This window comes from Athene noctua, chromosome 13, assembly GCF_965140245.1.
Source record: "Athene noctua chromosome 13, bAthNoc1.hap1.1, whole genome shotgun sequence".
NCBI lineage: Eukaryota > Metazoa > Chordata > Aves > Strigiformes > Strigidae > Athene > Athene noctua.
The window spans coordinates 18946403-18971353 of NC_134049.1; the positions used below are offsets into that span (position 1 = coordinate 18946403).

A 24951-nucleotide genomic window follows, 5' to 3' on the forward strand; every position below is an offset into this window, starting at 1 on the left:
CAGTCTGGAGGAATTTTTTCCATACTACTTGCAAAGTCCTGGGATGGCAGTTCTGCAGTACTTTTCTATCAATAGAGCATTCACAGCACTTCTGCTACTATGATGTAGTGAGCAGAGGACCATACATGTAAGATTTGGAGATACTTCTTCACAAAAATGAATAAAATAAAAGCCTTAAAGTGTCTGTTTAGTTTATAGAACATGACAAAAGATGGTACCTGCAGCCAGTACAATTGAGCCCGTAAGCTTCTTTGGTGAGGCGACTGTTTGAATTCAACCTGAATTCCTGATAGGAAGTTGCGTCGGATGCTGCATCTGACTGGGAGACGCATTTCCATTGGAACCTTACTAAAATTCACCTAGAAATGTAAGAAAGCAGAGCTAACATACAGATTAGAGAAACAATAAATATTTTGCTAGTAAACAGACTAGCAAATAAAAACACATTTTTCCTTATTTCATGATCACATGGCTACTGAATTACTCAATACAATTATCTGCATGGAAAGTAACAAAAACCACAAGTTAGTCTGATAAGCACATTATATTGCAACTTTAGTTTCCCCAAACGGGAACCCGTATGTCATCTTAGTAACTACTTCTTCACAAGTTACATATTACACTGGCATATCTAAAGATACATACATGCAGCTGAATACTTTCCCAGCTGACGCTTTTACCCTGATCCTGAAATATTTAAGTTCTGAGAAGCAAAAGGAAATTTTTCTTAGTCAAATGTAACAACTTACAGATTCAGCTTTTGATACCGTGTACTTTGAATGCACTACTGCACTGTACAAAACCTAAGTTTTCATACAGCTGAGGGTATATGTTTTTCAAATGGAAGGATGATACAGAAGATGAGCCTGATGATGGTAGTATAAAATGCCTGTATCTTACATAGCCATTTCAAGACATTAAATTTATGCATGGAATAAGGGTATGTATAATTAATGTCTGAAAAAGCTCAGGTAAGTGAATTCATTTCAACAGTCTTTGAACACTACAGGCTCCTTTATCATGACACGTCATGGAAACTGCAACTTACTAAGAAGCTAAAACCAAGATTTCTGAAAAGAATTTAAGGTCATAACTAACATGCAGATACCAAGTAATCTTTTCTACCACACAAAAGCAAAATCCTTTGAGATTATTACTTCATAAAACAAGTCTGGAAAATACCTCAGTACTACCTCAATACAAAAATATTCTACTGTAAAAATTGTGAACCTATTCCAAAAAGCAGCTTGCTTTTCGTGTTTCTCTTAACATAGCATCTACCCTTAGCAAAACAGAAGCCTGTTTTAACTGTTGCACATGTTCTGATTTAAACACTGAAACCTCGAAACATACCTCTGTATTGCCATCTAGTTTATGCCAACCAGGAGCTTGGAAAGCACTCGTACAAACATACTTTTGATAGGCTTGTTCCAACAGGTTTATTTGCTTTTGATTAAATGGTTTCCACTTTTGCCTCTGTTTCAGTTCCCAAATGACACCAGAACTGCAAGACAAATAACAAGGTTAACAATTTACTTAAGGTACTTAAACATTTCTTATGCATGTAAATCATGTAAAAAGATATTACCCTCTTTTTTTCAGGCTCAAAAAAACCCTGTTGTTTACTTTTCAATAGAAGCTAAGAAAGAAAGCAGATAAATCCTATTTATTCCTATTTTGCAATTTAAATAAAGGCAGAATTTAAGTTTACTGAAAAAGGTTTCACTTATATTAATTTCATTTGAAAGATGTCCTCTTCAATTCAACCGCATTGCTGAAATTATAATATGCTATCAAATCTTGATTACTCAAAGGAATATTTAGGCTCCCATGCGCAGTACCTAGTAATTCCTATATAAGAGATTTCTTTTTTATTTTCATTGTTAACAAGAGAAAGTCCAAGACTATGGATTGACAAGTTTATTTCTTGATCAGGTTGCTCCAGCTCCTCTGCTTGTCGTGCTTTAGACACTAATGCAACATCGTCTGTGAAAAGTAGCACTCGTTGACGTCCATCCAGGAAAGACACCCAGTGTATTTGAGTATTTGCATTGTAAGGAAATTGGCCACATTCATCCTGTATTGGGGAAAAAAAGAATGTATATAATATTTATATTATGGGAGTAAATTCATGATGCTGCTGTATGTTTATAAGAAAGCAAGTTTACTGGCACACATACAAACCAGAACTCAGTATTTTTTTTTTTGTTCAGGTTACTCCACCAAACTCATTTGGTGGCATCCTGCATCCCAACACTAGAAAGAAGTTAGCAGTTGCTTTGGGTTTTTTTTCCCCTTTTGAAAAGCAGGCATTCCAACAATATTTGTGGATGAAAATAATATTGGAAATTATTAGGAAACAAAGGCCTTCATAGCAAAAGACTTCGAATCATAGGTAATGGGGGAAGAAGGTATTAAATCATATACCATGAAACAGTAAAACCTGGCACTGATTAAGATCTCTGCTCTTCCAATGCAGATATCCCTTATTTGCTAATTTGTGAGGCAAAACTGGGATAGTTAAAGCCCTTTTCTCAAAAGGCAAAAAAAATCATGAATATAACTGTAATTACATACTAAGGAAATCAGTTTCGAAATAAAACATTTTTAAATGTAAAAAATTTGACCCAAGACAGTGCTTATACAGAAAAGCACATTGTAACTGGTTGTCATAGCTCAGCTATGAGAAACTAAATCCATTCCCAATGTAACTGAAACACAAACTTGTTTTCCTGTTTAGCTACTAATACTTTCATTTTTTTATCTTAACTCTGTGCCCAACCAACAGAAAAACCAAGCCACCTCTGAAAAATCCAGAGTTTAGTAAAAGGTGCAAGAGTGCTGCTATTTAGAGACAGATACATAGGCCTTTATTTAGCCCACGTTTCAGTTAAGTGAGAAAAACCTTCTATCAATGCTTGCTTCCCCATTCTTTAACAAAATACTTGCCCAGTCTTACCTAAATTTACCTCTGCTTCTAGTTATAGTTTCTCTCTCTCCCCAACTCATTTTCCACCCTGATCATTCTTTTTTTTACCCTCACTTCACACATTTTCCTATTTTAATATTGCATGACTTACAAATGCTGAAATAGCTCTTAGTAAGCAACTCAGAATTTTCTGCTCCATGCAAGCATTTCCCATAGGAAGCGAGAGTCACAACAGTCCATTCTTTAGGGAGATAGTTAAGGCGAATGCAGCACTGCTAGAAAATTGGTGAATTATTCATCCTCTGTACTATTTAGATATGTCCACAGCTCATATACTTTAACCTTCTCCTTTCATATCCAACAAAATCATGGAGACAATGCTGGTTGGAGTTTGTGTCCAGTCCTCCAATTATATTTATCTAAACATCTAAAACCTTGCTACCTGAAAGTAGGCTCAAAAGTCTCTTACAAGACAAGACAGATGCGAAGTTACTCAAGAAGCTTTCTCCCAGATGATTTTATTCTTGTTATAGTTCTAGATTGGCTCAGCATTTACCTTTTGGCAATTTCAGCATTACTCTTCTAAAATTTACCTTAAGTAGGTCGTGTTCACCAAAATTTTGGGAGTAGCCCCAAGTCAATTTTCTTGTTTTAGTTGGATCTGTCCATGCAAACAGGCATACTTGCTTTGGTTTCAATTCCATTTCCTCTTGTAATCCACTGCGGGTTAAAAGAAAAGGAGTAAAAATGACAGCATTCACTATTTAAGACCACTGGCTGAAGTGGTGAAAACAGATCACAGTGATATATACTCCACCCCTCCAGCCTCCTGGGGTGAGGCATGAAGGGCCTAGACTACCCAAACAAGACCAGCTGTAGCTAGGCTCTTTGCGAGCTAAGATCTGTACTTCAACTTTATTCTCTCCACTTTCTCAAACTACAAAGACTGCTTAAGAGTAGACAAAATACTTCATTAAAAGGATATGATTTTTAAAAAGGGTATTTTCTATTTTTCAAGGTACCGTAATGGTACAAGAGAACAATTTTTTTCACAAAGGATACACCCTGGATAAGTAACCAATGGTGAATGGTTTCTTTCACATACCTCTGTTTATACCTGAGAGAGTCCCATGAAGTATGGTTAACAATAAGAACTGGAGCAGCTCCCTCATGGTAATCCGAGAAACTTATGAGAGTAGAATGCTCAGAAACATTCACATCTACCAGTAAGCCCCCTTTCTGGAGAGAACATTAGACAGAAAGTTCAGTACTTGTTCTAGGCATAAATTCAGGTTAGAATAGACTAAGTTGTTATTTTTAGATCAGTCTTTCACTGGCCTCTTCCAAATGAAAAAAGGAAATGTGCTCTGTTACCTAGTAATGATAAACACAAACACATTGGTCACTGGCTTAAGACAGAGAGCAGTAGCATCCAGAAACCATTTGTTGATTTTATTAGTCAAATGATAACATTAAGAATTACTTTATTTGGCTAAGTTCAGTAAAAAGTATAGGCAAGCATCCCCTTCACTTTCTGTTACAAAACTTAAAGTTATGTTTAAAAACTGCAATTTCCTGCATACTCCTTAAAAATCTGAAAGGCTACTCTAGACAAATGAACTAAAGTTTTTAAAAGGTATGACAAATATTAGCAACAGTCTATTAACAAACTGATCACTGAGCAGGAAAGTTCTGTTCATTAAACCTCTAAACCAATCACCTTAAGTTTTTCTTGTAATGGCTTCCAATTTGCAAATTATTTTTGCATACAGCACAATTTTTCTCATTTGCTTATACAAAGGAGGTACCTCATGCTTTTCCTTTTGGATAGCCTCTTCAGATAACTTTCTTGAATGCTTGTCTAGCAAGATAAATTGACATTTTTGCTATGCTATAAGGTCTGGAGGAGAGGTGGGAGGGGATGTTATCCACTTTTGAAAAAGATGATCTTACAGATTCTCCAGCTCATGTCAGAGGGATGTGAAAAATTATGTTTAGCACTCTACACAGCAGTAGTAAAACCTCACTATATACGGGACTTGAAAAAATTCTCTTGCAAAGCTGAGCCATCTACTATCTTAGAACAGTGAAGAAAAACTCCCACTATTCTAATTAAGTGCATCAACAGAACACCAGATCATTGATGACGTCTTGTTCCAAAACCATCTTTTTTTAACTGCTTCAGCAAACTTGGACAGCTAGATTACCCTCACAGTCACTTTTGTTTCAGCTAAATATGATAAGCATTATCTCCAAAGGTTTGTCTGAACATGCTACATTTATATACACATTCCCTAATGCTAGGCTAGGGTGAGTTCTAAAATAATTAAGATTCTACTAATTGAATCATAAATTATTTTAGCCATGTACTGTGTGTCTCCAACATGTATTAGCTTATCAAGAACAAAAAATACATTCTATTTTAGGATAACTATTTAAACAAACTGAAGGCACCTAATAAATACCCTCTGCAAAAGAAAAGATGTTAGAGGTGTAGAATACCATTTTTAATTTAATAGCAATAGAGCTGTTCAGCTTCCTATCAGCTTGTTAAATCTAAGTCAACCACACAGCTATGACAACATTGCAAACTTGATTCACAACCTTTTTTATGCAACAGAAGTGCAGTGCACCAACACCTCATGGCACAAGGTTCCAATCTTGACTATCTTGGGGAGTCAAGCTTTCCTAAGTTCAATACCATAAGGCTAAAATGGAGTATTAAGAGCAGGCCACACAAATTTATACTCACCAATTCTTCCAGCCTCAGCAGTGTACCGTTATCCTGGTTTTTAAACAGGAATGGTTTGGATAAGCTTTCATAGCCAACTACTCTTACACAAAGTTGACCAGATGAGTTTTCGGGCCAAAATGGAAGACACTGTAACAGGAAACATGCATGACTTCAACAGTTCATGTATGTTCAATACAGTAAGCCAGCAGTAAAACAGTCTTGTGTGACTCAAACTATTTCAAATGCCTTAGTTTACCCCAGTAACTACTGATGAATATCTCCTCTACATTTAATAAATTATTGAAGCTGAAGGACTTAATTTATCAACATATACAATCTGTGCTTCAAGTTGCCCTGACATGTGAAGTATTCATGTCATGCCATCAGAAGTGACAGAGCTTCTGTAAGCAAACTGCTTTTTTCCTTAAGTGACCGCTAGAGACTAGTTATTTGACTACAATGACATGCAAATGGAAAAACCGGAAACACTACCTCTGAAGATGAGATATAATTCCATTTATTAGTTGGAAAAGAGCCATTAGGACCAATTTCTCCAACTTCTAGTTCCAGAGAAGATTTGTTTGCTATTGTGTAGAATGGAGTGAAGGTAACTATCCTGGTAAGGTTAAAACTGCTCATTTTGATGCTAACTCCAACCTGTTGAACAAGGACAATTTGAGCAAACAATCAACAAGCTTAAGAGAAAAGTCAGGATGGAAAAAGAGAAAATCCATCCTTACTGTAATGAGAAAGGCTAGCACACAACACTCCTGTTCTGAACACCTGTAATAAAGGAACTAAACACATGCAGTAATATCAGTGAACCGTGCAACACAATTATCACAATGGTAAAGAGACAGATTTAGCTGCATCATTTTGTAGCTGTAGCATTTGTGGGGAAAATCCGTCAGGAATTCCTCTACAGTAAATCAAGACAACCCAAAATTACTGCATCACCAGAGATCAGTTAAAGAGTGTATGGAAACACAAGTCTCCACATATCTTCATATTATTATAAAGTGTATTCTTTATTCTGCTTAGTTGTGGAAATGTAGTCTTACACAAGAACTGCTGAGTGAAGATCTAAACACTTGCAAACAACAATGAATTTTGAATGTGAACTCCTATCGCCACTATGTGAGTTCACCATCGTATTTCTGACCATTTTCATACTACACATTTGATATAAACCACGATTATGAATTATACTGAAACTTCTGTTCAATAGGTGAAACTACTTGTCACCACGTGCAGACCTGAATAGCTGGGGCATGACAAGTATTAACCTAGATGTTAAATATTTCCATTATTTAAAAGTAGCATAAGTAGTGAAACAAAGGCCTTATGGAAGAAAAGCAGTCAAGCCAAAAGAATCCCCACAGAGCTTCACAAAACACAGAAACCTATCTTACCAGATAGTCCATGTTATTAGCTGAACACTTGACACATCCATAGCTTCCTACAGTATCAAGGGAAAAGCTACTGGACCACGTACTAGTTGAAATACATAACTGGATCTAAATACACAAAAGAACAACATGGAAACTACTTCAATAAATTAATTCTTATTTTATAGTTCATGCATTATGGAGTGCAATTATATTACATGTAGCACTATAAAAATAACATTAAGTGCTTTTAAAACCTTCTGTAAGTTAAGATAAGCTTAAGCATGCAGTACCACTATTCATACTCTGATATATTAGCCTATGTCTGAGTTCTGGGAAAGATGTTACAGTAAAAGGTAGCAAAACAGAGGACTTCTCATTGACTCTAATGTTCATGACAGCACACATGTAGATTGAGGAAATACAAGCTACAGTTTTGCGGTGCTTCACAAAGTTGAAGAGGGCAGAGGAAATAAAAGAACACCTTGTCAAAACTGTTTCTTCAACCATTTCTTCAACTATTGTTGAATGCAAAAAAACTATTTAAAAGAAAAGAAGGGCCCCTTCAGAAAAAATCCTCTACTACAGTACTCTACATCTGACCGTGGAAGTATTACATCAAAACAAAATCAAAACAAAAGAAGTATGTTTAACACAGGACAGAATATTTGCATTGTAAATGTCAAAACATCTAGCTGAGCAAAACACAAGCCTGTGATATCTAGCTGAGTAAAGCACAAGCTTGTGATTCCTCTTTATTCAGTAGAAAACAGCCGTACAGGAAGATTCAAGAGCAGCCTTCCTTTCGACTATAAAAGGAGTCCACACTCTTAATTTACATATCTACATTAAATTCCTCTCCTCAAGGAAACAGTGTTCTGATGGGGCACCCACTGAATTTTCAGGACCTAAATAACCTATACCATCAGCCAGATTTTGGCCAGGATCAAAGTCAGCCAATGGGATACAGTGCAAGACCTGGAAAAAGTTACAACAGACTTTTTGTCTCCTTGACTTCCCTTTTACTTAATCCAGAAAGTATAATTAGCAAGAAGAAAGCAGCCAAATGAAAGACAATAGATTTAAATACTACCCAAAAAAATCCTTAGACAAAATGTATGTGTGTGGGTTTTTTCTCCCCTGAGAGCAGGATTTTAAAACACCACCACCACAACCACCACCTAAAATAAGCATACCTTATTTTTACTAAAAATATTTTTCTTTTTAAAGGAGAACAAAACAATATCTCTGTAGTCTGCTGGATGCTTCACATGAGTGTCTTCAGCTCGATACTGGAGGATACGCGAAGTCTTGTTGATTATCCAGTAAGGACTGAACACAGACAAGATCATACGGCTTCCAATTCGCCTGGTATGTATGTAAATATCCACTGTCATCACTTCTGCAGAATGGGATGTGAAACACACAGAAAAAAATTCAGGCATTCCATCACGGATTTTAAGATGCCCATTCCAGTCTTTGCCTTGATATTTTATCAACACAAGCTCCATTATTTCTCCACCGATTCTTGAATGAAACACATCTGCAGCACTGCCTTCCATCAATTCACGGGCTTCTGCTGTTCCCTGTAGTGAAATTAAAAAGGGGGTAATTAAGTTTTAATATATAAAATTTAGGTATTCAGAAAACAGCAATTAATTCTCCTGCAGGATGCACAGGTTTCAGCTATCTCAGCACCACGTGTCCCAGTCTATATGTACAGTGACTTCAGAAACAGATCTGAATTACTAATTTCTAGATCCTCAGTCAAGGCAATGGCATTCTGTTCTAGATTCTGTGACTCTGCGTATTGAAGTACAGTGAAGGTAAGGAAAATCAGAAATAGTGCACTAGAATGCTGGAAAAAAGTGTAATAAAGAACTAAATGAATGTCACAGCCAGTTATGAAATTAGAACAAAAGAGAAAATACTAGGATGATAGTTCTAAATCCTCACACCTTTTCTATTCAGGAAAAACACTCAGCTTTCATGAAGATGTAATAGATACTGAAAATACGGGAAGAAGTGGAAAAAAGTCTGTGAAGCATCCTGCAAAGAAATCTCCCAATTTGTGCAAGGAAGGCCTCACACAGTCCTCAGTAAAAACTCGGTGTCAGAATGGAGATGAGTTGTATTTTCTGCAAAGGAAAGTTCCAGAAATTTAAGATGCTTTTTCTTATGCCTCTCCCTGTGAAGCAAAAGATATCTTGCAAAACACAAACAGGATCTCAGAAGAATGTAAAAGAGAAAGACCAATCCAGTACATGATTCATATTTAAGGAGGAACTTAGCAGGTACACCCAAATTAAAAACAAATAATCCCCCAAACTCCCAGAATCAATCCATCAGATGACTCATTTACAATAGAAAATACAAAACCAACATTCAGTACCTTCCATATGACAATCACCTCCACTTCTAAATTAATATAATCTTAAAATCAATTAAAGGATTTACAAAAAAAAACAGAAAATAAGTTACCTCAAGTAGATATCTCAAGGAGTATGGTAAGAGATTCCTCACAGTCAGGGTAGGGTAAAGGTGGATAATGTAGGCAGGATCCCACTCCTCTCCATAAGTTGAAATAAAATTTAGTTCATCTGGTACAGCTGTTGAGCTGATGATTAGAGGCAAGAAATTTGTCTCGGTGGCTGGGCACTGTAACAAGCACTTTACTTCATTGCTCCTATGTAGCTCTTCCCTCCAGGCAATGTAAGTCGTGGACTCTTTGAACTGACCGTCAAATATTCCTGTTGGTCTGACGTACAGATGACACCTATGGCAAGAAGACAAAGTACAGAATAGCTCTGCATAGACAGCTAACTTCACCCATTTTGAAGTAATTTCTAACATTCCGAAGGGCTTTTGCAGCACACTAGTTACATAATAAAGGTAGTATTTTAGTTTTTATGCCCAGTCAGGAAGAGTTCCAAAAGCAAATTAAAGCTCCCACACTAATGCTGTATTTGTGCATCAGTCTTGCACAGAGTAGCCTTACATAACAGAAAAAGTGTACCTGTATGAATGTAAAGGAACATGAAATTCCTCTTCTGGCTTGGATATGCCAATTGGCTCCAGCGACTTGGAGTCTCCAGCCAGTTTATAAATCATAAATGGGATTGAGAAGTGGTTCTTGATCTAGGATCAAAATGCATAATTTTCATTACATTTCTATGGTACAAATTTCTAAAGTAAAAAAGTATGAAGAGCAACAAGGAAAATCAACATTAGGAGACTTAAACTCCTTTTAAAAACAGAATTCTATGCAACTTAGTAAAAAATACAATTCTGAAAGAGAATAATATGCAAGCATATGAGAAAACTATGCTACTTTGAAGTTGCATGATTTGGAAAACATGCTTAAAATGCCAAGTCACATATAAAGTACCTATTTTAACCTCAATGCTGAGGATATCAGAAAGCCAAAAGTTAAAAGTAAAAACCAAATTTTTCATTTATCAGGAAGATGCAGACATACAGAACACAGATAAAAATTCATGTAAGAAATGGAGTAAAATAAATAATAATTTGCCTTTAACTTTTTGGAAAATTATGATCTCAAAACAATGAATTAAGGAAGAAAAGCAAAAGGCACTCAGAGAAGAGCACTGCTTTCAGGTTGTTTCTTGGGTTGTTTTTTTTACCTGCAGAGGTGATCGTACAGTAATAACTTTATTTCCTTCTGTAGCATCTATCTGTACAATGATCGAATCTGAACGATCAACAAGAAAGTTTCTTATGTTGTACAGTCGTCGACCTGGTTTGGCTATAGGAATGTTTACCATTTCTTCATATCCTTTAAGTTCTAATACATGAAAACATACAGAAGTCTTAATTAGGCAAAATAAATCAATTATTACCATTTTCTATTAGAGCAATACTTTAACTTCTCTAAACTCAGGAACAATCAAGTTCAAAACAGTCTGGCAAAAGCACTTTGAAATGTTATTTGAACACCACTGAAGGAAAGCTTTAAGAAGAGAATACTGTTGAAGACCATAATTTAGATGATGATTTATACACTGCACAATAAATACACCAAACAAGTAAACAAAGGTATTTGTTGGGTGAGTTAACAAAACACAACACAGAAGATAATCTTTGTATCATGGTCAAATACCTTCATATGGGATGAAATAGAAAGGAAAAAAGCAGATTATATATTAGTAGTTATTATATGCTATTCTCCTAGAAGTACTTTCTGGCAAAGCGAAAACCACAGAAAAATCATAACTGCTCTCAATTAACTGGGTAACTACAGAAAGCTGAATGGTAGTAGGGACATGAGAAACGAAGATCCTGTTTAATAGGAGCTGGAACCCACAGGCCTATGTCCCAGGGGTCATTGAGGGACAATAGAATGTCTTCTATTTCTTCCAAAGGGGGAGAAAAAACATTGTACTTTTCACTCTCTGAAAAGTTGTAGAGAAGGAATTTTACATTACTTTAAAAAGCTCAGTAGCTGATTTTTTAAAAAAATTGCCATTAGTATTCAAAAGTATGAACTTCGATCACATTGAATTTAACCATGTTGACTCCCCTATCTTCCCATTCTCAACACAGTACCTAAATTTAAAGAGAAGACAGAGCTTTCTTGTCGGTACACTGCAGACAACTTTCCTCGTTGGGGCGCTTCAAAAACAGAGTACTCCAGTTCAATGTTCTGACCGATTTCTACATCGTTCATGTTTTCTTTTTCAACTGAACCAACTATCCGAAAATTGGAGCTAGGAAGCACTTTGAGAGGAACACCTAGGGCATTTTTCACTATGAAAGGTGCTGTCTCTTTAAAGGAGTAGTCAAATGTGGATGCAGTCCCTTCTGAAAATGCCTGCAATTAACAACATATATAATACGTCATACATAAACAATACCATAAACACAGCTAAAATAACATATATATAATTTCTCTTAAAGACAGTTCCCAGCAACTACCTTTTTAAAGAAAAAAAAAATAGGAATACCTATGCTTTTTATAGTAGTATTTCAGGGAAGTAAAGGTTATTTCCAGAAATTTTCATTATTATTCTGTGATTTACAGCAAATGTTGATGCTACAATAAGCATTCATGCTCTTCATAAGGAAGTTTTTACAGTTGTGGCATTGTAAGAGAAAAAAAAAAAGGAACTAGGACACAGAAGTCCATGTACATACTTCATATTTAACCACAATTTATGCTTGTAAAAATTTGTTTGATTACACAAAAGCCATGGTAACTAACTGCCAATATAGACTTACAGTATAAGCAAGTACTAATTTAGAGAACTCTTGCTCAGTTAGAATTAAAAAATAAATAGGCATAAGTCACATTCTGTAGAAATACCTTGATTTGGTAACCAAAATTTCATTCCCCCATAAAAAAGGGGGAGAAAAAGCCCAGGACATTCATAAGCACACCTACTATCACAGGAAAAAGAAGGGAAAAAAGAAGTATTTTTAGCACACTGGACATTCCACTTCTACAGCTGAAAGGCCAGTCCTAAAATCCACACTTTTCTTAGTATTCTATTAAGGACAAACAGATAGAAGGGAACTAAATTTTTCTTTTAATATTTCAGAAAAAGGATTGTAGGAAATAGTTGTGTTTATTGCAGGGGTTTATTTTCATTCAGCCTGCTTGTAGGACTGTTCCTTAAGTCCTGCATAAGCAGGTAAGCATTCTTCTAACATGGAAATTGCTTCTTTCAAAAGCTGGCATCACCTTTTTGTTAACCCTAAAGGACTAATCAGAGTAAAACAGCTCTGCCCTGCTAGATAACATTTATCAGGGCTGCAGAACAGTCATTGGCTTGTGACAGGCAGCACAAAAGAGCTCTTTAAAAAAAACTACCTACAGAAACACATAATTTGGCACCTTCTGCCTGTTAGAACTACCTTGGCTAAATTACTGAAAACAGCAAGACTACATTTGGATATTGTTATATTCATTGTATCCTTCGAAGAGATGTTAACTGCAGTTTGCGGCTCAGGAAGAACAATGAAATCATCCCCAGGCATCAGACTTCTCTCTTGAACAGGGTTTGTCTTCATCTAAGAAAAAAAAATTCATTAGCTAATTATAAACAGAGATGACTTTTCTATGTTAAAACAGGAAAAAGCTTGACAAATCGGTCAAGCAAAGGGAAACCTACTTTACCTTGTGAATCTCAGACACCTTACACAAACATGGAAATTTAATACCAACACTGAAGGCAAGCAAGTAATTTTCTTTCCTCTCTGTATGTGTGGTTACACACTACATTTTGCCCATGCACTGGACAATTAACGTTATTCAGAAAAACCTTAAGATGTCTGAAGACTGATTTTTTTTCCCTTGTGAAATTGCATAGCTCCCTCAAAGCAACAGCATTCAAAAGGTCAATGTTCTGTCACATAAGACTTCTAAGAAACAGCTATTTAAACTATTTCACAGTTTCAAGTATGTTGACATACTTCCAGCTTTAAACTCCATTGCTTCTTTCCTCCTTCAATTCGTTCAATAAGTGGCTCCCACACTGCATAGGTTTCATTGTAATAATGAATCTAAAGAAAGAATTAAAATTAAATAAGGCATCTAAACATAAAGGACTGAGTTCCTTCCAATAGCATTTAGTATGAAAAATATTAATAACAAAGCAATCAATCTTCCTTTCACATTTTGGAGTTCTAGCATTAACTTTTAATGGTTTCAAAAATTAATACACAGAAGTGTAATATATCATATATTTTTTGTGATATCATTTTTGAAGAACTGACCACCTTGCTTGCTTTTAGAGCAACTAGACAGCCTGGTAACTCCATATCATTTTAACACTTCCACTTAATATAATGCAGTCCATATCCTCTCCTACACTGTTTGAGAGAATGACTTTGAGATCAGAAACTTCAATGCTGCAAGTACTTCACTGTACTATGAAATAACAACTAGTCTGAGAAAACTTTAGTCCAAATCTGGTCTACTGGAACAATTCATCTAACTCATAGCCTACACCAGCACTTCAGCCACTGCAAATCTGAACGCAAGTCATGGAACAAATAAGTTCTGGATGCTCCCTTTCACCCACATGCTGCCTCTGTAGGAGACTTACACCATCCCAGAATTTACTGTAGCTGGGGAAAAGAGTTGCAATAGCTGGCAAAATAAATATGATGTGATCACAATCCAAGATACAGAGATTGAGAAAAGAGTGTAACTTCTATCTTACCAATAAACACAATGCTAGAGAATCAAAGAGGTAGGCAATAATGAGTTGATTATGCTTAGTCATACTTGTCTGAGTACTCAAGAATTCTTAAGAGCATTACAGTATAAACTTATAATTAATTTAGCACACAGAAAGTGAAACAAGTGTTTTAAATTGCTGACAACTTGATTCCACATACCTCCAGTGACATATCAGCAGTGACCTCCATCAGCGAGGACCAGTTTTTAAGGACACCTGAAAACACAGATTCCACTAACAATAAAGGGACAGTACGATGTCCCAGACCACATTCCAAGGTGATCTGAACCGATTTCACTACAACATCAAATTTCTCTTGTTTCAGAACATGTTCACGGTCCCTAAAACTTTCTGTTGCTTCTGTGGCTACATCAACACCAAGAAACCAAGCATTGCACTGATCTATAGGCTTCACTTGCCACAAATTCTCAGAAACTTCAGTTGCTCCTCTAGAATCCTCCTCTGCTGTTTTGGGTTTTATGGCAGCCATAATGGTCATCACTGTGTTCAGAATTATTGGTGAGATCTTGAACAAAGGAAAAAAAACCCCAACATTTATAGCTCAACATTTTAAAACCGATTAACATACAAAACACGATAAGTGGAAAAGGTAAATAACTCTTGGGTTCTCCATACAAGTACTCAGCATTAAAAGACCTTATAAGAAATAAAACTTAAATTCCAAGGTAAAGAAATAGAATGCACTCACAGACCTCCTCTTGTTTTCCTACACAATCAGAGGCTGAAGAACAAAATTCTCAGATTGGAAATTTCACTTTTACTGATACGTAGTACTCCAATAAAATTAGTCAATATCAACATTTTTCCTACTACACTGTAAAATGTGAAATGTGTTTTTAAGATCTTCAAGGTGTTCAAAAAAGCATGCTTGCAGAGAGTTATGTACACCACCATTTCAATGGTTAGGAGCACAGTACTACTGCCTACCATTTAGGACTTCACCACTGACCATCTTTTCAGATCACAAATGAAAATTTGCATACCTCTTATAGGAGAATTAGCAAATTACATTCAGAAAGACCTTTACTACAGACACAAATACTAATTTACCTGTTAAGAACAGGTAAATTAGGTATTTACATTGCATATTATTCTGGAAATCACATTAACAGCCTTAAATTTACATGCTCTTGTGTGCATGCTCCTGCTTAGAAGTCTCTCTGAAGAGAAAAATAGTGGTGGTGGCAGTAGGGGCAAGGGTTGCTTCATAAATTTAGAAGAACCTAACAGAAGAAATCCTAGTATCTAATTATTTAAATTAGTCTCTTTTTGCCAAGAGATTTCCAAAACAAGGAACAAGTAACGATTTTTCCCAACACAGGACAGCCCTAAATAGGATAAATGCCTATTTCTGAAATTAAAGTAATGAGGAAAACAGAAATTTTTAATAGCTGTATGTAAATTTAAAAAAAAAACCCAAACTACAGCTTGAGAAACATACCTCTTCTTCCAAAGGCAGCTTTAATAATCTTACCTTTATAGTAACTTCTTCTATTGTTACTACCACAGTTTGTAACCCTGAGACATGCATCATATTTTCCATGACCAAAGAACATGGCTGTAACACCTGAGTGAAAAACATAATTTGATTATTAAGGTAATAATCAAAGTATTGGTAGTCCTGAAATCTAACCTTTTCAAATGGTATTGTATTTTTTAATCCTATAGGCCAAAGGGATACTGATTCCATAAAGCAACAACGTGTTTCAGAGTACCAGCATTCTTTCTGTAGCATCACTGTGCTTCATTACAGCATCCAAATTTGCACAAGAGCAATTTTGTACTAGAAGGTTAAAAGTTAGTGAACTAAAAGCTCCTGACATAAGGCTTAAAAAACAAACAAAACCAAAATCCAACACACAGACTGATGGTATAGTCAAAAACCCCACAAATCCTTAAGAAAACTAAATGCACAAATAAAGATACCATGTGCAAGATGAACCACACAGGCCACCTTTGTGGCTCAGTGATCCCTGCCAGGAACGAGTAGATGAAGCTCCACCCAGATGACATGCTCATCAGCATACTCTACTGCAACAAGTAAACAAAGTTGCAGAGAGGTATTCTTAGTCTTCAAAACCCCTCATACAATTTCTTCACTAAGAAACTTCAATTTATAAATGCACTACACAAGCTTTAGACAGAGCTCTACATGATGAAGTCTTGCACCTACTGATAAAAGATTCACCTTTAAATGGCATACTATAGATCCACAGTCCTATCTTATCTTCATAATAACTGATATGAAAACTGAGTCTTCTGAGTGCTATGGATATGCCAATTAAAGGAAACACCTGCCAACACTTCTCATTACTTTTTTCATTATGAAAAACAAGTTTTCTTACTGTAGTAACACTCTTGTCTTTTTTTTCTTTGAGAAAGGCACAGGCCAACACTTTGAAACCCTTTACTTGAGCAGTCATCCTCTGTGCAATCTTTCCAGATGTCAGAGAGAAGTCACATTGGAAGGAAACTTTTAAGGCAGGAGCATCAGCATTGGTCAAATTAGCAACAAATACAATTTCTGGATCCATGATCACAGCTTTTACTCTCATATTTGGCCGTACAGATATTTCTGTGAAAATAAGTAAAAAAACCTCCTTGAATATAAAGGGATTGAAAGCAGTATTATGTACATAATACCTAAACCACGTAAGAAAATTGCTATGATTTTAGAGGTACAAATTTAACAAATAATGTCTTAATTTCTTCAGAAATACTTTGCTGAAATTGAATATCACAGAGTGTCCAGAAATCAGCAGTAAACTGGTCAGAAGTTGTGTTTTTTTGAAACTGATTGTTTCAATACTGTATAAAGATGGTATTAATTCTATACACTGTAGTCAACCTAAACACTGGCTCTACAAAGCCAAGTTGGAAATAATTATAATCTTCTGGCTCAAAAACTAAAGTAGCTAACTTTAGAGTGAAGATTTACTGATTTAAAAGAAATTAGCAAGATACAATTTCTCGTTTAAATACAGTCAGTCAGTCTCCAAACAGAATGAGAGAATCATACTATCTCAGTTAAAAGCTCTCTCTCTAACCTAGAGACAGATCAAGTCACTTTGGTTCTCAATGATAGGCAGTATAGCAGTGCACATTAACACTTGCTGGAAGTATTGGAATATCACACCTATGCAATGGAACAGGTGCCAAGTTGAGGCTCAGTGCACTACAGGAGAAGCAAAGAAAGCTAGGCATCATGGGTTGCAGCCAGCAACACATTTGGGTAGTCCTGAGTAGTCCCTGGAAGTGGGATTTTTCTGGAGTGTGTACCATTCTTCCCTCATCACAGGACTTGTGCATATCTCCAACAAGAAACAAGTGCTGACATCACTAGGGCAATTCATAAAACCTAAGGCTCACTCCCAGCCCGCTGCCAAGTTCCTGAAAATAAAGGGAGGGCTGTTGGCAACCAGCTAGACAACACAATGCACAGATTAGGTCTGACCACAACTCAGGCAAGCCTAGCAATCACTTAGACCACTTCTGAGGGGTTTTCTGTTTGGTGTTTTCTCACCCATCATGCTTTACCTTCAGCCTTCAATCAAAAAGAGGAAAGCTGTTCATCACAAACTTAAGTCTTCCATAACCAAACTGAAATAATAACCAATGGCTTCAAAATACACAGCTCGTAGAAGTAAGGATAAGACATTCTTTGTCACTCACCTTTAAAGAGTAAGTTAAGAAAGTAAAAAGAACAACTGCTATCTACATGGCGCTTTTTACCCTAAGGATCCTTCCTTTGTGATATTACATGGGTAAAAATCCTGTTTAGCATGAGTGATTTTCAATATTTAGCCCTGTTGGAGAGCACAACTCCATTACTTAACACAGCAGTTTTAGAACTACTACTGCTTACAACAATCTATGGTACCAGTGGCCAATTCACACATTGGAAAGGAATAAACTCATTTCTTAAGTCTGATAGCAAGACAGCATCTTGAAAACTTTTGGTTGGTTTATTTTCAGTATGAAGTCTGTAAAGGAGGGGAGTGAGGGGATGGAAATCAGTTGTACAGACCTGTTTCTGGCTTGGATTTCCCAGAAGCAACATGCTTTAATTGGAACTGTGCAGATCTTTCAGTTGAGGATGTCGGCATAGAGTTAATGAAAAAATCTGCTACTGTCAACAAAAACTCCATACTGGCACATATGTACAGCTTGTCAAGGACAGCAACGACCTCAGTTCCATTTTTATCCTGCTTGTAGCTTATATCTATCATAGAACTGTCATTTGTGTCATCTTTCTTGTCTATCATTCTGGAAAACAAGTTTAATAAGAAATATTTCAAACACCATAACACACAGATCTAGAAAAACAAGGATGTGTAAGTAGTGCCATTTTTTCTCCCCATGCCATCTATAAATAAGAATTACAATACAAACAATCACTGTTTCCTCCAGAAATTAGAGGCTATAGACTTCTCTAACAGAAGAGTAATTTCAATTTAAAATTTGTGTGCTACAGTTTTGGAACTATGTATGTGGCATGTAACATCAGACTAAAGTTTCAGTGCATAGAACTCTCTAGCTAAGGCTGGTTGCTCTGTACTCAGCTATTCCACACAGTTTACTGTAACACTCAAGCCTCCCAGGTGGGGTAATTTTTTGGGATAAACTAGAAAATCAATGTATAAAAGAAGAAATTTGCTTAACATTATTAAAATGACATCATTCATTGCAACAGACAGCCCTACTAAGTTTTATCGATCCCATATGAAGCAAAGTATAGAACAAGGAAATAGCCTTTCCTCACAAAGTTGCATGGAATTTTTTCATTTCTGATGCATTCAAATTTACCTTGCAGTCACATTCTGAATTCCTTCTCTGAGATCATCCAGGGTACAAGCCTTGAGTTTAACATTAATATCCACTGAGCCATCTGAAAACATCTTTCCTGATGATGCCATGAGATGCAACTGGAGTTCACCAAGGCGTAATTTGTCACTATGCAGCGAAAGCAGAGACTTCTACATAAGGAGAAATAGTAGGACTATTACCACAGAACAAGTTAATAAGCACGTTTCCCTTGCTGCTAGCCATGGGAATTTTGATCCATGAATTGAAGGATCTGATTAGCCTGTTGCTATCATTAGTCCTTCAATCATACAAATTAGTCCAAGAAACTCACTAAGAAAACAGAGAAAACAAGTTGGGTTGTAGTAAAGTTTCTTCACTGCATTTCTAGCAGTTGTTAAAAATGTGTGACCAACGGATAATCTGTTTAAACTCTGAACGTCCTACCAGAGTATCCCTCCACTCTCATCACACCAACTCATTTACAACCAGGATGGACCTCAGCAATAAGCAAAAAGGGCACGAAGAAGAAATGAAAATAAAATCCCATAACAGTGTGTTTGTTCCCCGTGACACTTATTTCACAAGAACTTTCTAAAATTAAATGCCTCATATAAAAAGCACCACAAGTTCCTGCATTATGGTTATTCTAAATACAAAGCTACCACACATTGACTATATACCAAGACTTAATGGAAGCACCTTCACATCTGGACAAAGTATATTAAATCATAAAAGCAAGGCAACACTGTACATATTTCTCTTCTGTTTTCAGCACAGAAAGGATGTTCATTATTGCTCACACTCAGGGATATACAAGATGGAAGTACAGGCCATGTACCTCCTGGATCTCTTTAGTAACTATACAGGCACCATGAACAGAACTAGAATCGTCTAAGCTAGCACTTCCTGCTTTTCAAATTTTCATTTGTATTTTGGATATTGGAATCAAGGCTTCAATGACCAAATCTAATGGTGGGTGGGTTTGGTTGTTGGTTTATTACTTGTTTTCAGTGTGATTTTTAGAAATGCACTTATGACCTTCAAATTAGGGATATTCTCTGCCCCTGAAACCTTAGAGTTCCAGCATAAATACTGTAAGCTCTGTGAGGCAAGCATTACAAAGCCAACACCACCAATGAAACATTTTGTTTTATTATCCTGAATTCTGTCTGTGTGAGAAGCCCGAGTTCCCCACCCCATCTGTATGGTAAAAGCTTTGTCACAAACCTGATTCATACCACTATTGTAGAGAGTAACTGAAAGTGACTCAAAATTAAAGTCAAATTTAAGCGTTGTATAACATTCGGCAGAAGACTGAATCGTAGAAACATCCTTTTGTCCAAAAGCAGGAAGAGGACCTGTTAGTGAAAAGAAAATATTTTTACATGTCTTTAGAACACTGGGGCTTGGTGGTGGTTTGGGGATTGGTTTTTTATTTGGTTGTGGGTTTTTTTGTTTTTTGTTTTTTTTTAAAGATCAGAAAGTCACTAAAAGGAGGAAAAGCTCTAAATCCAGAACAATTTGCACTTGTATTTACTCACTTTGTTCTATTAAATGAATGCTAAAATTATCTAGCACAGAGTGGGTTAAGAACTTTAAAAAAATCTGTGATTAATTTACTGCAGTTCTTCATTCGCTTTAATGAAGAACTACAGAAAGTACCAAGACTGCTCAAGTAGTCTGCACCACTCTTCCTTTCAATTTCTTCTCATAGTATAGCAATTCAACTATTGGTAGAACAGCATTTTTTTGACACTGAGAATGTTAAGTTTTGGACAAAAAAAGATTTTGGCAAAGTGTTAATATTTCATCCAGAGACATACACTGTTTACATTAACACACTATTTGAATGCTAATAATATCCTTGATTGTTATAATTCTACATTAACATTCTGGGGTAGTTGGTTTGGCTTTTTTCTTTTATAAACCACCTGCAATTTAGTCTAGACTAATTGATATAGACTAAAGAATACCACCCTATAAAAGACAAATTGAAAAAAACATGCCACAAAAAATTCTGACCATCAACAGCTCACACTCTGTGTACGTGCATACATTCTCACAACATATGTAAAAATTAAGAAAAAAAATTATTTACACACATTTAAGTGCTTCAGATAATACGATGTCTGAATCTGAAAAAGTCCTCTGCCTAAACATATTAAGCTTTCGAATTAAACTTACCCTCACAGATATCAGATTCATGTGAAACTTTCCCTTTTTTAAGTATCTGAGTATCTTCAATGTTCTCTTGCACAGTATTTGGCTGGGAAGAAGCCCCTCCAAGGTTTTCAAGTAAAATTTTCATGACAACAGTTAGATCATCTTCACTGAGTGCAATCTGTAAAGTGATAAACCCACAACTTCATTTTTGGTGACAGTATTTCTTTCCAATACAGTGTGTGAATGTTGAAAAGAAACAACATGCTGTTTTCACCATAAACAAGCTGTCTAGTCAAAATGATCCTGGCCAAAACACCCTAAATAATTTGCCCATTTTTCCTAAAATATCATTTGTTACTTGTTATGAACAGGAGTTACAACAAGAACTAACACTCTGCATGATAAACACTTTCTAGTCTTGTAAAGGCTCTCTGCCTGCTAAAAATATGAGTAATTGATTATCATAATCACTTCTTAACAATTCAGTAATCCAGAAATACAGCCAGATAACATTAAATCCAAGCTTTACATTCTGTATACTAAAGCAACTATCGTTCAAGTAGGCCTTTGAAGAGTTAATGAATCTGAACCAAATTATAACATAACATGATCATGAAAAAAAAGTAGTATTAAGTGACAAAATGTACTCACTTAGCCCATAATACACAATATTAGAATATTTTTTTCTACTTTTTTTTTTTTTTTTTTTTTTTAACTGGTACTCCTTCAATGTTACTCCTCTGTGCTTCACCAGTGCTACATTTGGCCACAGCACAGATACAGGAATGAAATAGGACTTGTGAACAACTAAAAGTCCCGCCTAGTCAGTATTCACAGACTTAAATCCATATGGTTAACATAGGAAAACAAAGTAAAGCCCTCCCTTTGCAAAGATATAATTTTGAACTGTTGTATATTTAGAGATCCATACCGACCCTTTTGATTTCTAATAAATCTACTGAACACTCAAATAACCTGAATATTACAGATTAAACAATTTAAAATCTTAAATCTAGATTTTAAATACTAAATCAATAGATAACTTCAATGACTTTACTGACTGTTGAGTCAAAGACAGCTCCAAAAAATAAAGATAAGTTTTATTCCATTTGTATGCGGATATACCTAAACTATTCAGGATATGGTATCAAAACTTTAACAGATCTATACATTGGACAGTCAAAGTGGAAGTCTTTTAACATTTTGTATAGAATACAAACTGCAACGAGTCTACAAGCTTCTTAACTAGGTTAAGTGCTATTCTAGGAATATATGTAACTTTTGATGTAGCTCTGATTTGCCATAATATTACCTGCATTGGTTTTAGGTCTCCTTTAATACCAATTGTTGGGGTTTTATGATACCAAGTTGCTGCTAAATTTCTCTGGACCAGTAAAGTCAAACTCACAGGATGCAGAATTTCAGAATCTGGTTGAGAATCTGTGCACATAACACATCTACAAAAGACAGTGGAAGCAGCAGAGGAAAAATACTTAGTTGCAGAAACCCAAATAGTATCACAGTACTCTAGCAGAATTATGGGTATACTTATTTTTAAATTAATAATAATGTGTGCTTCCATGCACTTACGACCAGGTATGCACTTAAGATGAACTCAAGTACTGTCCTATCATTCCTTTCTTTCCACAAAGTTTTACAGACTGTGAACATATGTCCCTATCTAAAAGCACACCTAAACTTAGTTGGGGGGCAGGGGGAGTTTACTGTTTTAGCATGATTTCATGGCCTATCATCTTTAAATAACAGAACAACGCTGCATATGGAACATGGACCCGTTTTCTTTACAAACACATTTCAACTCAGAAGAAAACTCCATGTATACCTTGATAATTTCAAATGAGTTAGCTGCACATCCATGTTGTCAATGACTGGTGGAAGAGAAGATTCATCTGAAGACACCAGCTTAAATTCATTCTGAATTCTGATTAAGCCAAGATCAGCTACCAAAGCATTATATGAAGTTGAAGATTCAGGAACAACTATAACTGGAGCTTTCAAGTTGACATCCATTAAGAGGCGGAAGCTCTTTTTAGCAAAGTCTTTCATGCTGGAAGCAGCCATTTCTGCCGCCTGGACAGTGACTGCAGTCACTGCTTCTTGTGCCGTTTGGAAATTGTTTAGGAAATTCTATTGATAGGTAGTGAAAAAAAGTTAGAGTTCTATCAGAGCAAATAAGCCTCGCAAAAAGAGCAAGCTCCAGGCAAAATGTAAGTTTAAGAAAAACAGTACAGTTTAGCAGAAATAAGAAAATTCTAATTCAACCAAGCAAGTTTCAAAAGAGAAAAAGGTTAAAATCATGCACAAGCTAAGACATTGCTTGCCTATTTAATTTTTAAGATATTATTGAAGCCATCAACTCAATTCATTACTTGCTTTGTCATCTTTCTCCTTAGTCATCATTCTTCTATAAAGCAGTACAACTTAAGTGACACTTCTTCAGCAAAATACCTCTGTATGCACGTACATCAGCTCACCGTAAGGTACAGGTCACAAAGGGCTGATTAAACTTTATTTTATGAAAAACTTTTGAATATCAAGAGAAGAACTGAAACTAGCATCTTACCAAGAGAGATATGAAGAATTTATGTAGGTAAATTATTTGGATGCAGCCCACTTTCAGAGACATTTTACCATCCACCCTTGACATATCAGCATAGGCTTCCCCTGCAGTGGCATCTGGATAAAGTGACATGTGAAATCTAAACACTTCATCTCCCATTATGGAGACAGCCTAGAAGATTAAGTCCATATAGTTAATAATCCCAGGCAGCAACCTGCAATAGAATTACTGCTTAAGTTATCAAACAAGAAATATTTCCACAAAAAGAACTTCAACTTATCAGAAATACTTGGATATCTTCTCACTTGGTTTTCCATAGTTCATTTTATACTCAACCCATGCTACTCAGAATTAAACACATCAATACAAACATGATTAAAAAGAACTAAGTATTGAAAGGAAGAATGTTTTGCTTCCCTGAGACGAAGGAAATTAACCAATAAGATTTGGGTTAATGTTCAGTATATTATATCTTACTTAGTATTATAACAATTCAACTACAGTGCTATGATTAAATAACTTAAAGAACAAGGTCTTTCTTTTGTTTACAATTTGCAGAACACATCACCTTTTTATGGACCGTTTTTGGATCAACATTTGTAATTACAATGTCCTCAAGTCTGAAGAACACTTTAATCTTTTTAGGTTTCATAGCTACTGATGCATCCATTCCTGATTTGAGACAAAAGGAAGATAGCAATTTGTTGAAGTGCATTTATTAAGTAAACACTTTCTAAAAAAGAAGCATTATTTATTACTGATTATAAAGAATAAGAATAGTTTAGAACCCAGAATTCTACTGTGTAACAACCAACACTAAGTGCAAGACAGAAGCCATGACCTTATTACACATGACAAATTTGCCAACATAAATTGACTCTAAGACTAGAATAATAAATTCCAACACTATCTAGGATCTAGCTATTAAAAAAAATGGAAGCTTGTGTTATTTATAACATAGTACCTTCATTTTTCTTAGTTTTGCATCATTTGGAAAAAGCAAGCAATCAATTTTTAAGTCAAACATTTTCTTCCCTCGCAGGCATTTTGGCTATTAAAATATCTAACCGCAATCAAAATGTATTCAAATATATGTTAAGAGACATCTACAGTACACACAGTAGCCT

At 35.7% G+C, this 24951-nt stretch overlaps 1 protein-coding gene across 4 annotated transcripts in view; it reads right to left on the reverse strand.

The window, feature by feature from the left end:
* Nucleotides 1-24951, reverse strand: part of VPS13C (vacuolar protein sorting 13 homolog C) — a 96580-nt gene that overhangs the window by 23236 nt on the left and 48393 nt on the right. For all 4 annotated transcript variants that reach the window (XR_012634492.1, XR_012634491.1, XM_074917496.1 and 1 more), the window contains 26 exons: nt 24393-24496; nt 23828-23995; nt 23087-23391; nt 22556-22700; nt 21265-21421; nt 20308-20438; nt 19081-19250; nt 18302-18540; nt 16620-16849; nt 15749-15841; nt 14414-14779; nt 13484-13573; nt 12926-13081; nt 11618-11882; nt 10696-10856; nt 10068-10189; nt 9533-9827; nt 8248-8637; nt 7076-7180; nt 6156-6320; nt 5682-5810; nt 4035-4168; nt 3523-3649; nt 1842-2077; nt 1354-1504; nt 219-359 (listed from right to left, as the gene is read on the reverse strand). Coding sequence is in view for 2 of the 4 variants with exons in the window: in XM_074917496.1 (XP_074773597.1) it covers nt 219-359; nt 1354-1504; nt 1842-2077; nt 3523-3649; nt 4035-4168; nt 5682-5810; nt 6156-6320; nt 7076-7180; nt 8248-8637; nt 9533-9827; nt 10068-10189; nt 10696-10856; nt 11618-11882; nt 12926-13081; nt 13484-13573; nt 14414-14779; nt 15749-15841; nt 16620-16849; nt 18302-18540; nt 19081-19250; nt 20308-20438; nt 21265-21421; nt 22556-22700; nt 23087-23391; nt 23828-23995; nt 24393-24496 (4775 nt within the window). In the remaining 2 variants the exon portion in view is untranslated. The remainder of the gene's footprint in view (nt 1-218; nt 360-1353; nt 1505-1841; nt 2078-3522; nt 3650-4034; nt 4169-5681; nt 5811-6155; nt 6321-7075; nt 7181-8247; nt 8638-9532; nt 9828-10067; nt 10190-10695; nt 10857-11617; nt 11883-12925; nt 13082-13483; nt 13574-14413; nt 14780-15748; nt 15842-16619; nt 16850-18301; nt 18541-19080; nt 19251-20307; nt 20439-21264; nt 21422-22555; nt 22701-23086; nt 23392-23827; nt 23996-24392; nt 24497-24951) is intronic.